Source organism: Chamaea fasciata, unplaced genomic scaffold (genome assembly GCF_029207755.1).
Source record: "Chamaea fasciata isolate MVZ Bird 193981 ecotype frontalis unplaced genomic scaffold, bChaFas1.0.hap1 SCAF_7, whole genome shotgun sequence".
NCBI classification, from domain to species: domain Eukaryota; kingdom Metazoa; phylum Chordata; class Aves; order Passeriformes; family Sylviidae; genus Chamaea; species Chamaea fasciata.
This window is the reverse complement of record NW_027094092.1, coordinates 16,436,567-16,450,850: the sequence shown is the minus strand read 5'-3', so window position 1 is coordinate 16,450,850 and position 14,284 is coordinate 16,436,567. Positions and strand designations below refer to the sequence as shown.

At 43.0% G+C, this 14,284-nt stretch overlaps 1 protein-coding gene across 14 annotated transcripts in view; it reads left to right on the top strand.

Moving 5' to 3' along the window:
• The window catches only part of BRSK2 (BR serine/threonine kinase 2), a 304,937-nt gene that overhangs the window by 202,791 nt on the left and 87,862 nt on the right, over positions 1-14,284 (top strand). For all 14 annotated transcript variants that reach the window (XM_066187740.1, XM_066187738.1, XM_066187736.1 and 11 more), the window contains exon 4: positions 10,845-10,985. In XM_066187740.1, coding sequence (XP_066043837.1) covers positions 10,845-10,985 — 141 coding nt within the window. The remainder of the gene's footprint in view (positions 1-10,844; positions 10,986-14,284) is intronic.

Below are 14,284 nucleotides of genomic sequence, written 5' to 3'. Positions count from 1 at the left end.
TGCAGACAGGCAGCCAAGGGAAATCAGGCTTTACAGGGAGTACATTCTCCTTTAATCCTGAAAAGAGAGGCAGAGGACATTTTCTCTGTATGCCAGTTAAAGGGGGGGGTGAGACCCCTGTTTTGATTAAAAGAGAGGGAATGTTCTTCTTTGTGATGTTGGTTTCTGTATTGTGTAACCCTAGGTACACGCACACAAGTACACACTCTTGCATGAACAGGGCTGATGGTGGCAGTGGTGACAATATATGAATACATGCAGAAGAAAGGCCACGAGGGGATGGGCTGTAGTGGTGCTGAAACTTTCTTCCTGCTCTGAATGCCTGTGAAGCCAGAAGCTGAGCTTTCCTTCTTTGCTCCATAAGACTTGGGGGCTATTTTGCTCCCTGTGAAAAATATCTGGTGCTCAGAGCAGTGGGAATGGTGTTACACTATACAAAACAAAACAAACAAACAAAAAAAACCAAAACAACAAAAAAAACCCCCTGAATTTATTGGCAGGAAAATATCTTCATCATGAAAATCACCTTGAAAAGGAAAGCATCCCATCTCTTTTAAGATATGTCTGGATATCGTGGCCTCTAAAAAACGCTGGGCTCCAAAGCATGCTTTGCCAATGACCATTTAGCCTTTAACAATCACTGTGTCTGCTTTGTGCTGTAGCTCCTCTGCCTGTAAGATTAAGCTGTCTGCATCCCCCTGCAAAGGCACCGAATCCCTCTGCTGAAAGACACTGACTCTGAAAGAACCAATGACTGTTAATTAAGTTCATTTTTTATTAGTCACTATTTTAAAGAAAGGGCACAATGCAGAGCTTCTGCCAAGCCTCTGTGTTCAAAATTAGAAGCAGCTGTGGCTTTTGATAAATCTGAGAGGTGGAAGAGAGTGCCTGCGGAGGGGTGAGGTGTTACAAGTGTGTGGGGGCTGAGAAGTATGTATGCATGTACCTTCCGAAATAATAAGACACAGTGACCTCTGGTTCTCACCAGCATCAGGAGTGGGATTGCTCTCTGGTTGTGGCAGCACCTTTCCATCATGCATGCCATCCCAGCACTAGCAGTAGTGGCATGGTTTCAGAGAAGCTCATGAATTATGGGTGATATTTCAGAAGCCAGAGACTAATCACAATGCAGCACTGGGGAGCATTTCCTCGATAACTGTTAATTTCACAAATCATGTTTGACTTTTAGTTTATGATTTAATTTGTGACAAGGGGCTTTGGTTGAGTAGATTCCTAATGCAACCATGAATCAAATCCTTTTTCCACAGTTTATTTAACACTGAGAATGAGTTTTAAAAAATAATAATAAAAATCTGTTAGCATATGTGTGTTAGCCAAACAGTCTTTTCCTGTTTATTTTGGTAGGGTTCTTTTTGCCAAGATAGTTGGAGATGGCTATGAAATCTATTATTCCATCTCACTATCCATCATTTTGAGTTGTCTTATTTAGTGAGACTGTGGACTGCACATCTAGGTGGAGGGTGGGGGGAACACAGCAGCACTGTGGCTCTCTGTAAGTGACATACAGCCTCAGATATATATTGTGTTGGCTAAATGAGCAATATTACTGACAGTTGAGTTATTTCATATTTGTTGTATGATCACACTGATGGCCTTCAAGCAAGATTGGGAGTCCACAGTAATAGATAATTTAGAAACAGCTACAGACAATCAATGCCTCCCTCTCTCTCATCATATAATGTCAATAGACAAAACAGCCAGGATGGGAATTCATCCTCCCTGTTTTAAAGATCAAAATGAATCAAAGTGGCCTGGTATGGGGAATGATCAGTGGCCTACCAAAACTTGTGTGTGCACCAGTCAGTTTGACTAAGGAAGTGCAGACAGTCAGGAGTTTTAGGGAAATACAAATCATAGAATCATTACAGAATGGGTTGGGTTGGAAGGGACATCATCCAGGTGCAGGGGGGGGCGGGAACACAGCAGCACTGTGGCTCTTACACATCATCCAGTTCCACCCCTCCCCTGCCATGGGCAGGGAACCCTCTGATTAGACCAGGTTGCTCAGAGCCTCACCCAAGCTGACCTTGAACACTTCCAGGATGGGGTGTAGCCCTGGTTGGTGCCTGAGATGTTTTGGTTTTCTGAAATTCTTTTCCCAGGGAATTTTCTGTAAACAAGAGTCATGTTTTTGTAACTGTAACTTTGTTTACATCTTTTCCCTAGGAGGGACTTCTTGATGTCTCTCTGGCCTGACCAATGTGATTGAAGAAGTTTGTCTTCTTGTCACCAATCAAATTGGTCTGTGTAGAATAGTATAAAAGGGAGCACATCCCAAAAATGAAAGAGTCAAAGACGGAGTCTGTGTCATTGTGGTGTACAGCAGCGTCAATGGGGCACATACTAAGACAAGGAACAAGGCAGTAACAGATAATAACAAAATTCTTTGGTTTGTTCTGTAATACACACTGGAGGGACACACTTCTTTGATTTCTGCATTGCAGATGAGCTGTGTGAACCTGGGGGATGATTGTCTTTTTTCTGTGCTGTGAATAGAAAAGGTCTTTCCTGAGCTGACCCTACACAGAGTTTTATTTACTGTGTTTTCTGCAGTACATTCAGCTTTTCTTTGGATCACAGAAAAACAGTTGTCCCCTGCTGGAGGAGCTGTTAGCATGGCAAGCTAAGGGCCATCAGACAGTCCACAGGAGATGGAACTTCCCTCTCCAGAGGGGATAAAGCCAACTGATACAGTTCTGTTGCAGGACTCCCAACAGGGGTGGCATTATCTGTTTTGATCTCATTTGATTAACTATTTAGTTTCAGCTGTCGGGGGCTTGATGGGGAGTGGAAAAAAAATAGGAAAAAAAAATACATACTAAGACACTCCATGCCCTTTTCTTTCAGATGGTAATACTGCTATTTCTTTATTCCCTTTCCATTGGTATCTGTGTATATATATATATATATAAACTTCTATGTGAAGTTGCATGCAGATATTTGAGTATATTATGTAGATTTATGTTGAATGATTTTCAAATCTTCACATTTAAGATTTCAAATTTCAAATTTTGTGGCAGCATTTAATTTACATCTCTATATCATCCAGTTTGATCAGCATTTTAAGCAAGAATCTGTTTTGAGAGGAGGAGTGGATACCAGATAATTGTCCTCTGAAGGGTGCCATGCATTCCTCAGCACCTTTTGCAAATATAAGTGCCTTTCTCATCTTCCATCAGTACAATGCTATCACTGGGCATCTGCCCAAATCTCATTGCAATGTACACAACACACTACCTCCTGATTTCAGCGGTGAAGGTGCAAAACAATGAGTCAGATAAGAGAATTAAAATGTCCTCCTGGCTGTGCACAACTCATGTTTCTGGCTCATACAAAATCAGGTGGCAGCACGAATCAAGGACTTACAGCTCTGGTGGTGTCTGCAGAGGCCTCTGTGCTGCCTGCCCTCTCCTGCAGGGTTTTGCTGCAATTCTGTTTATTTTCTTTGAAAACTAATTGTGGGATGCCAGCAGATGCAGAAAAGAGGAAAAAAAGGCTCTCTGTGTTCTTATTAGTGGTGGGCCAAGACTTTGGCATTCAATCCATCTGCAGGGAAACCTGTCTAAAGGCAGAGGGAGAGTTCAGAAAGTCAGAATTACTCCAAAGGCTCAGCACTGAAAATTCATTTTCTGGTTAGGTGTGCACCTTGGGGGTGAGGCTGTGGTATGTCAGGTGCTACGAATACAGGGAAAGAAAATAAAACAGGATTGGAAGTCAGAATAGCATTCTACCTGAGCATTGATTAGAACTAAGGAAAATATTTGTAACCAGCTACTTTGACCCCCTTTCCTTCTGCTGTTGACTTGTTTTAGGACTGTCTGGAATGACAAGCATGTGTAGCCAGAAGAAAGCCAGTCAGTGGTAGGAGTGGAGCCAGTGCATGTGAGGTTTGGCATTCAGGGCCTGGAGACCAGGAGCTGGCCAGCAGCCAGGGAAGAGGTGTGGGTGTCACAGCTCACAAGAGGGACACCAGCCAGGCACAGAGCAGGGCCTGCAGAGCTGCTGGTGGGAATTAATGCTACACCCTGTGCAACAAAGTCTTAATAAGATCTACCCAAAAGCCTGACTGTATCCTCTGCTCACTGCCCAAGGTGTGCTTGGATACCACCCAGGCTATGATGCTGGGCTTGGGGAAAGGCAGGCTCATAGTGGAGCAATTCTGTGACATGAGCAATTCTGTGAGATGTTGCTTCAGAGCCTCAGTACATTCTCATGCCTGACTTCTCTTTTAGACGTTGGTAAGCAGCACTATGTGTGTCTGGACCCTGGTTGTTATAGCAAAGGCCACTTAGCTCTGAAGAAGAAAGCCCTGAAGTATACAGTCACTAACAGAATTGCAGCAGTGACCTGATGAGTGTTGTCTCAGCTCTGCCCATCCTGTGCTGAGGATCCCTCTGGCTAAATCCATTCCTTATCATGTGCCCATATAGGATGGCTGCTGCAGTGCCTTGGCATCCCTGACTACATACCATGAGGGCACTGCTCAAAACACCTTTCATCCCAAATAAATCAAAGGTACAGAGCACAGCAACATAATCTCTTACTACCTCTCTTCCCCAAAAGCCCCAACCTGTTCATGCCCAAATGTAACCAGCAGTCAAATACGATATCCATTCAAACATGCAAACTCGAGTTAAAACTGTCTTTTAGAAAACAGAAATCTAACACATGCACATTTTCTCACAGGCAAGGGGGGGAAAAAATGCAGAGTTCCTGGCCCAGTGCCAAATAAGGGTTTAAAAATTCATGCCCACCATAAGAATTTATATAACTTCTGAATAATTTATAGACTGTGCCAATAACTAGGGGCTTTATATCTGATAGAGATTATTTAATCAATAGAAAACAATGCAGAGAAAAAGCTATCAAAAAACTACAGAGCATGTCAGCCTGGGCAACTTTTAACCTCTTCCCTGCCACATATATGTTCAACCATATATATGTATGGAAGGACATTTTTCAAGTAGGGCGGTAGCCTGGAAGGAGAACCACCAGGTCTTTTTTTCTTCTAGAGGCTCTTCTTTGTCAATCTTTTGTTCCCTAAGACAGATCCCTTTGAAATGCAGTGAGTTTTCTAGCTCTCAAATTCATTAGTCAAAAGGAGTAGCCAGTTCCCTGTGAATCATCCGCCAGGATTACTGTGAGATGGCCCATGGTTCATCAAGGTTGTGGCAGTGCCAACTGTACCATTTGTGGTGCAGCCATTTCAGTTTGTGTTTCATTCTGTGGCAAAACTGAAGACTGAGTTTTACAGCTGTTGCACAGTAAACTTCTGAACAGAAGAGAACTAAAGACTTACCTGTCTGTATGATGGAGATTACCACCTGATGTTTTAAGTCTTTGTGTGTATCTCTTTCTATGTAACTGCATATGGGTTTTGCATCTTGCTGGAGTGCATGGCTGAAGCTGTGCATCTTAAAAACTAACAAGTGCCACATGGATATCTAGTCAAATTCTGGCATAGTAAAAGCTCTAGGACATTGCCCAGTGATGTGTGATGGTACCCAGTGGTACATTCAGGCTTACACTGAAGATCAACTTAAAAACCTACTTGTTTAGGTTAAGCAAAGTTGTGGTTTACATATATAAATGTCATATCATTTAATAAAAATATATTATTAACTGCTTCCCGAGCAGACAGCTAACTGCAAGCACTGATGGACAAACCTTCTATTGCCTAACTTAAACAAGATGTGTGGATTGACTTTCATTCCAAGAGAATTAAACAGTGTTTCTTGGTTATGCCAGTTTTTTGCATTTATAATACTTACCTGAAATCCTTTGTGTTTCAGCATGAGTTCTCATCTAGAGATCTCTGTATTTAACACTTTTATAATAATAAATACATAATTGGTGTAGCTGTTAGTGTGTTGTAAATTGTCCTGAGAAAACAAGAGCTGCATACCCACTGATGGGCTGCTGCAGGCAATCCTATCTGGCAAGAATTTTACTTTTCACACAAATTTTACTACAGGCTAAAAGACAGCTTTTCATTCTTTGCAGATCATAACTGGTGTGTTTGTTTGCATTTTGGGTTTTTTTTTTTGTTGTTATTTTGCCAGAAGTATCTGGTAGTGCATGGTCCAGGTGTTCTCTGTGCCAGTTAGTCTTTCTTTAATAGCATTTTTCTGGCATTGCTCAGAGCCAGCCTGCTTCTTTAGTTACAGTCCTGATCTGGAGGTAGCGTGTAGCTGCCTTGCCTCAGTGAGTGCTCTCTGAGTTATTCCTCAAAGCTCCCTAGGGCATGGGCAAAGGCACCTTTTAAGAAGTTGTGGTGTAGTCCACCAGATGGAAAGGAGAAATCATGAAGAGTGTCTTTTTTTTTGCCATTTTAAGTGATAGGAGAAGTCCTTGCTGAGCTGGCACTGGATAAGAATGGGACAAAACCAGTTTACAATCCCACACACAAAGGAACTATTGGGAATGGGAAGTCCAAGCTGCTGTCGAGCATCTCAGCAAAAAACAGCCTTCAGAAAGGAGCTGAAGAAAACTCATAATGTACTATTTTGGTTCCTGAGAGAATAAAAAAATGAACCAAAAAGAAAGAAAGAAAAAACTAGGATTATTCTAAGCCTGCATCTCTGATGATATGTAGTGGGTCATCTGAGGTTGGGAACTCAGAATCTTTTATTGAGAATGTGGTGATGATGGGATGCAGATGGAAAAATGGCAAAGGGAATAGACTGAATGCTGCTGGATGCAATCTCTCTGCTCCTCTCCAATCAACACAATTATTCTTGTATTTAGTATTCAGCTTCTTTGCTTTTAAAGAGTAAAGTCTTGTCTCCTTCAAGCACTGAAACTCAACTGGAGATTTTTAGTTTCATGTCTTGGCTTGTAGCAGGGATATAAGCAAATCATGCAAGATGTGGACCGTGGTGTGTACGAAAGTGAGCTGTGGCCTGTGAGAATATTTGCAGCCTCCTAGAGGATATATCCTGTGAGGAAAAAGTAATTGAGACTTTATTTTTAACATACACTCGACTTCATACTGAGTTGCAGAACCCTGCTGTTTTCTGGCTTTTCCAGTGTCCCAGCAGGCAAAGGGGAAATTGGTGGTGGGGCCAGCGTGGAGTAGAAGGCCCAACGGACCACACGTGTTAATCCCAGCTCTAATACTGGGTGACTGTAACCCTGGACAAGTCACTTGGCTTCATAGTTCCCTATCAGTAAAGAAGAGGAGGTTAATGCTTCTTAAAACTTTGTCTCTCATGTGAAATGCAAGGATTGGAAGAGTTGGGGTGTGTCCAGAGCATCCAACGTGTGAGAGCTAGGTGCTCTTACAGTCTTTTTGTCCTAACAGAGGTCCTGTCTGTATCATCACAGCATGTAGTGCACATGTTGCCAGCCAGAGACTGGGTCTTTCCTTTGCCTGAACCTCCTTGCAATGGCTATTACAGAACAGTCTTCTTACGTTTTTACAATGCGAAGAAATACTGATGCTGTCAATCTTACATAGACAGGATAAAAAACCCCCAAAATTTCATTCACCAATGAGTTGCTTTTCATCTCTAAATGTAATAGGAGAGAAGTTCTGGGATTTTCAGAACTTGCTTGCTTGCTTCCTTGCTTAGAATAAATTGACAAAGTAGTACTATAATGAAGTGAAAACTTGTCATATCTGGGAAAGATAAAAGGGAAGGGAGACTCATGAAAATGCTTCTTAGTGTTTTTCTCCCCTACAGGCTATGTGTTATTTAACTTCTCCTAGATCCTCCAAGAGCTGGCATTAGCATACTTACAATCCTATAGCACTTTGCCAAAGTAAAGGATTTTAGGTGCTGATGTGAACACAGAAGATTTGGATTCTTTTCTGTGCCATGGATTCAGGAAAGATGTAGTGTCTGTATGCCTTATTTTCCAGCCCAGGGAATAATGTTCTTTCTTTCCTTTGCTTTTTCTGTTTGGCTTTTCAGAGTGTTTATTCTCTTCTTCTGTGGAGTCACTTAGGCACACACACACACACACACACACACACACACACACACACAGATGGGTAGATACAGAGATGCAGCACTTTATGTGGTTTGTGTAGCTGTCCAGTGGTGCTTAGAGCCAGTGCAACACTTGGAAATGTTTAAACCCCTCTTGTCGACCTGTTTGGAAAGCACAAGTGTACTACTACTGTGCCATGTAATGTGCCAGCAGAATGTTGGCTTGCACAGAGATGGGGGCAGGTGCTGAATTATGCCCTTGTTTAGCAGAAAATCTCCTAGCTGGGGGCTCTCCTAAAAACCCCACAAGCTACTAGAGGGAATAGGGCTGGCAGATAACAACCTGAACTCACAAATCCTAGCTGCAGCTTAGCCACGTAGTGCTTGTGGAATGATCCCTGCAGCATTTCTTTCTTGCATTCAACCACTGAGGAATGTGTTTGTCATCCTTCTCATGTCACATTGGGGGCTTTGTCAGATCAGAATACATCGTCTCTGCTTCTCTGTGTCCCTTGACTTGTCATAGGCACAAATCTTTTTCAAATGCTCTCCCCTGTTCATTTCCATTATTATATCTAGTGCTTCTAGGTGGCAAGCAAAAAATGAATAACCTTGTAAATGTTCCCTGTCTTTCAATTTGTTTTATTTTTCATACAACGCGTCAGTGCATTTTTGTTGAGTGTTTTTAATAAGATGAAGTTGATGAAAATAAATTGCTTCACAGTTCCTGCTGTGGATGACAGAAATGCTGGGTCTGTATTTTTCAAAAACTGTTTGTTTGAAGCCAATGTGGAGGGTGTTCTGTATGTCTGTAGCTGCAATCATCTTTGTAAGATACCTCCCAGAAAAAAAAAAAAAAAAAAAAAGGCAGCTAGCAATTTGAATTTGGGGCAAGATGCACTGCTGTACCCAGCTTCTGCTGGGCACAATGAGACAGCAAGCTGTGAAGAGGAATTTTAGGATTGATTCCGTGCCAGAATTGGGTCTGCCATATTGAATAGTTAGCCAGATCTGTCTCTGAGGGGGAGAATGAATTCTACAGCAAACCTTCTTACAAGGCTGTCTGTTAGCCAAGGCTTAGGAACCAAGTTTTGGGACTTGAGAATTTGGACACCCCAGTGCCTGTGGTTGCTCTGTATCAGCTTTCTTCTGTGTTTGAATGACTTGCTCAAAAAATGTCATGTCTGTAAACAGTGATCTCCAAATTACCAGCAGACAGTTGGGCAACTACTCATCTTTTTGGAAAGAAGGTAACCCACATATTCCAAATGGGATTTTCAAGCTAGGATTTTTCTCTTTTTTAACCAATTTTAATTTTTAAAAAATCAATATTACTATGTTTCTTGTAAATGTTTTGACTTTGATCAAAAAATGCAAAAGTACAATTTTGATTCCCCCAAGTTTACAATTTTATGGTTTTGTCCATTTTTTGTATCCTTTTAGTACTTGTTTAGCTGGTAAGACAATACCAATGTTTGTCTTTCTGTAAGGCAGGGAAGTGCTTTCTCCTTCTGGTAAGCTGGGAACTGACACGTGGAAGTTACACAGGAGATGATGATAGACCAGGAGCTCAGGTCCCACTTTTGCAACTTCAAAGCTAATGCCACTATCATTGAGCAAGCTTTACTTTCTTCAGGACTAACTGCTTTTAGTCCTTCTGCTGTCCTTTTGGAAACACTGGAAGCTTTGGAAGCTTTTTGAAACACTGAAAACAGGACTAATTAAGACCCCAAATTTATATTAATCTTCCCCACTTTTCATTTCAAATTCAGAAATTTCCATGGAGATTACGGTGCCTGAAGTACAGAAAAGACAGTATCCTGGATTCATTATTCTTCGTTGTCCACTCAAATTTGAGGAGCTGGATTAATTCTGGTAGTAAAACTATTCTGCTGCAAAGCAAAGGGTTGAGGGATCATGCTGCACATACAGTTCAGTATGGTCTGCTGTGCTGTTGGGAGGCAGGGACTGAGAAGTACACTCAAACTTGTTTCTTTTTAAAGGATTCAGTTGATGCCACTTCCCTGGGAAAACTGTCACTCCCACTATTAGGCAACATTTCCAGAGATTTATAGTTTTCCTTTGCTTGGCTGCCTTTCATTAGCCCTACTTATAACAACAAGATGGTCCATCCATGGCAAGTCCTTTCCTTCTAGAAGGTTTCACTCTTCACTCTATGGCTGCCAGGAGTGCTATATGAGGTCAGGAGTTTCCTCTCCTGCTCCTCGGCCCTCTTTGTGCCACATGTATTCACTCAGTGCCACATTTTTCACCTGTGAGTTGCAAGGCCAGGCAGCTGCTCCAGCAAGTTACTGCTGTTCAGCAGCAAAAACTAAGGTTTTATATAGGCTGCACACATGTAGTTTGTTGTTTTTTTGGTTTTGGGTTTTTTTTGTTTTTTGGGGGGTTTTTTACTAATGTATATTGTTCTTCTTTTCTCAATTCATTCTGGTTTGTTGACATCTGTCTGGTTCTGTCTGACTGCAGCTTTGCCACAGCCTTTTTATAAAAGAATTGTCAGCTTGGTTAAAGGACCTGAGGCTTCTTGGCACAGAGTCTTACTCCACTGTAGCTTTCAGACCTGCTGTGGAAGCTTACACCTGATTATTCTTTGCTTCCCCTCCTGGTCTTTGGAGTAATTTTTAGCTTCCTGATTATGTCTTGCTATGCCATTGGACACTGAATCCAACAATGGCAGGTCTGAAGTTTCCAGAACCCCAGTTAAACATATTAATCACTCCTGATTTTAAAATTCCAGTTCTCTTCCACTGTTATTTGTGGAAGTGTTCCCCTTGACTATGTATAAACAGAGTGTTTGCATATAACTGTGAGTGTGAGGGGGTTGGTGTGATCATGTACTTACAAAATCCTGGCTTTGTGTTTTTCCAGGTATTTGGTGCTAGAACATGTGTCAGGTGGGGAGCTCTTCGACTATCTCGTAAAAAAGGGAAGATTGACACCAAAAGAAGCCAGGAAGTTCTTCCGACAAATCATTTCTGCTTTAGACTTCTGCCATAGTCATTCAATATGGTGAGTACAGCCATTTCCAACGGGAGTTTCCTGCTACATAATAAAGGGATCTTACCTTGATACTTTGAATTTTGAGTAACTGATGTTGCAAAGTTCTAAAAGCAGTGGGTAAAGTGCTGATGTATTTTTTAATTCTTGTCCATGTGTGAGACAGTGTACCAGTCACAGACAGACTTTTCTTGGAAAAGATTGTCCATCATTTCTCACTTGAAAAGAATTAATTTGCAGGAAAACCAAAACCACCGAGGAAAAAGAGTTTTATTTCCATAATTTTTGTGGCACTTACTAATAACTAAGAACTACATACACTATATCAAAATGAATCCCTGAAGAAACCTGGGACAACTGCAAATACAGAAAAGTCATTTTGTGGTTCCCTTCAGTTTTTGGAAACCTGCTGGCTTTTGGCAACCTTTACTGAGGTTCCCTCTGGGCATTTGAGTCACTGTTGCCTTTAATTTCCTTTCCAGTAGGGAAGAATTTTCATCCTGACTCCATCATATTATTTAACCATGGAATGTGGTTTAACCTGTGCTTTCAGGTGCCATTTTATATTGGATCAGTTTCTCTTTCATCCTCAGCAAGTTGAGATAATTTGAATGATACTGAAATCAAGTTGTGGCGATCAGTCTGAGCACAAGAGTTTCTGTACAGCTACTGACCCATAACTGCCTGCTCATTTCTCACAAATGCAGCTCCTTGCACTTGGATTGGCTGGGGGAGAACATTTACATTGTGTCTTCATGGCTGCTTCTCCAAAGCCACAGCCAGCCAGATCCCCCTCTCCAGGAGGCCAAGGGCCACTCAGAGATGCTGCAGTAGCTGGATTTGCATAATCATTGTGTGGTTATTTCTCAGTACCCATACAGGGATTTTCTGTACCCCCAGTTCTGTGCTGAAAACTCACAAACCAGATGGCCACAGTGAAAATGGATGTTTAAATATTTAACTTGCTCTTCTAGCCCCCTCCCCCTACATCTCTGAGTCATTCCAGCAGGAAATAGTGATCTGTAAGAGAGCATATTTCTAATAAATGGAAAGGGAAAGAAGAGCCTTTCTTGAGGATATATTAAGAAGAGTATACTGTATAAGAAGAGTATTAGCAGCATACTCTTAGCAGAGAAGGCAGTTCAAAGGTGGTGGATCGGGGTGAGAAGGTCCTGAGGACACAGGCAGAGTTACAAGAGTCAGAGAAATTCCCAGAGAAGCCAAGAGCAGGTTGCATGCCTAACTAGAGGATCTAAGTTTTCTCTGTTGGCAGTGACCTCTGACCAGTTTTATTCAGTGAATTCCACAGTTTTTCCTCCCTGCTATTCAACTGCACTGAGTGATCATGACCTCCTTAGAACCAGCATGATCCTTGGCAGGTTGTAGACCTGTTCTTTTTTACATACACTGGGCAGTGTAATCACTGGTGGATTGCATACATACATGTTTCTGTTCTCTACCTGACTTAAAACTTAAGGGATCCAATCCAACAACACTCAGAAATGTTTAAGTACAGCTGAAATTATTTACGCTTCCAAGTGAATATTCCAGAGAAATCAGAATCTCCATTGGAATAGAACTTTCTGCTAAAGCATGTATATCTGCACATACATGTTAGCCCTTTGGACATGTTATGGATACCTCTGGATCTGGGAGACTTTAATAAACTGAGTGAGGATCATGCTGAGGCTGTCAGACAGACAGACAAGACCAGCGTCTCTGCAGGTTTAACACTATGTGAAATATTCTAGGTAGATGCACGTCTCTCTTGAAGAATCCATTTTCCTCTGTTAAATGTATTGGATTGTGGGCAGTAGTCTCGTTTGAAAGTAAATCCCATCTCCTTGCTAACTCCCACCTGACGAGCACCTAGTGCTGGCTAAGTTAGCAGTAAATCATAAGCTCTGCCTCCTGGTCTCTCAGACTCATGTGGTCTGTGTTATATTCTGTGCTGTATTCTGGGCAGTTATCAGAAAATCGGAGCATGCATAAATATATATGTGAGTGTAAAACCTAATGTGCTTTTCTAAGCAATGAAGCCTGACCTTGTCCTGTTGTGGGGCAGTGAAATGACAAATCATCTCATCAGCCAGGTTATCCAGTTATGACCACATTGAAAAATGAAGGCTTCTGTTTTGGTTAATGACTAAATGTGGGTGCCTCCAGCCTACTGGCAGAATAGATTGATAGCCTGGTGTCCCCAGACCCATATAATAGTCCCATCCTCTTCCCGTACATCCCAAAACACTGCAAAATACCTGTGGCTTACTTTAACAGCAGCATGTTACCACATTCAGCATCCACTGCTCAAAATGCATTGATAGAGCAGCATTCCTGGACCAAAGATTCAGAAAGGATTCCCCAATCCCCCTCCCATGAATAAAAAGCTTCTGCTGCTACCATGTGGAGAGATTGCCTCTGTCTGAGAGGTGTTTTTACACAAGCAGCTGAGAAAAGGAAGCAGAATAGGTGTGGAGCTTGAGTCTGTGTGTTGTTTAAAAAATGTAATGTGCTCCTGTTCTTATTTTATTTACTGGAAACAACGGGGGAATATTTGATGCACTTCACTCTGTGGTGCAGTCACTTACAGGGTTTGGTGGTGCAGCTTGGCCACGGGGGAACGCTTATGGATAAGGCACTGTAGGGTGCTCTGAGGACTTGTGTGTGCACATAGCACCGTGCCATACCAAAAACCCACGGGCACGAGTGGTACCACGCAGGGATATCACGTGGAATCTGTGCTACCTCGCTGCCTTCCCTGAGCCGGCAAGCCCTTGGCTCAGTGATGCAGCATTATCGCTTCTCCTTCCAGCCCTTCCCTGTGCTCCCAGGGCTCTGCACCGTGCTGCAGTGCCTGGAGCGGGCGCGCCGAGCAGCCGCGCGGGGATGGCACAGGGACCCGAGCTTCCCCGGACATCCATGTAAGGCCATCCGAGGAGTTTTCTTTGGACATAACCGATGGGTTTTGCCTGAGATGCCATTCACCTCGTACTGGGTGTCTGCTCTCCTACATTCAGGGCCTTAGGGTGCCTCCGCTGGGTGCCCCGAACCAAGAGCCCCTTTCGCAAGCGCCGCGCCCGCAGTGCGGGGCAGCTCTCAGCTGACTGAGTGCCCGGCTGTATATTCTGCGGGAACCCGTGTGCGAGCACGTCCGGGGCGAGGTGCCAAGCGCCCGGTTTCCTCGGGAAGAGCCCGTTCCCTGTGTCTGTGGGGAATGCTGCAGCGCCGGGCGGGGCGGGCTGGCGGCCGCCTCATTGGCTGGCCGTGACATCACCGGCGCGAGCCGCCATTGGCGCCGCGCGGCCCCTGCC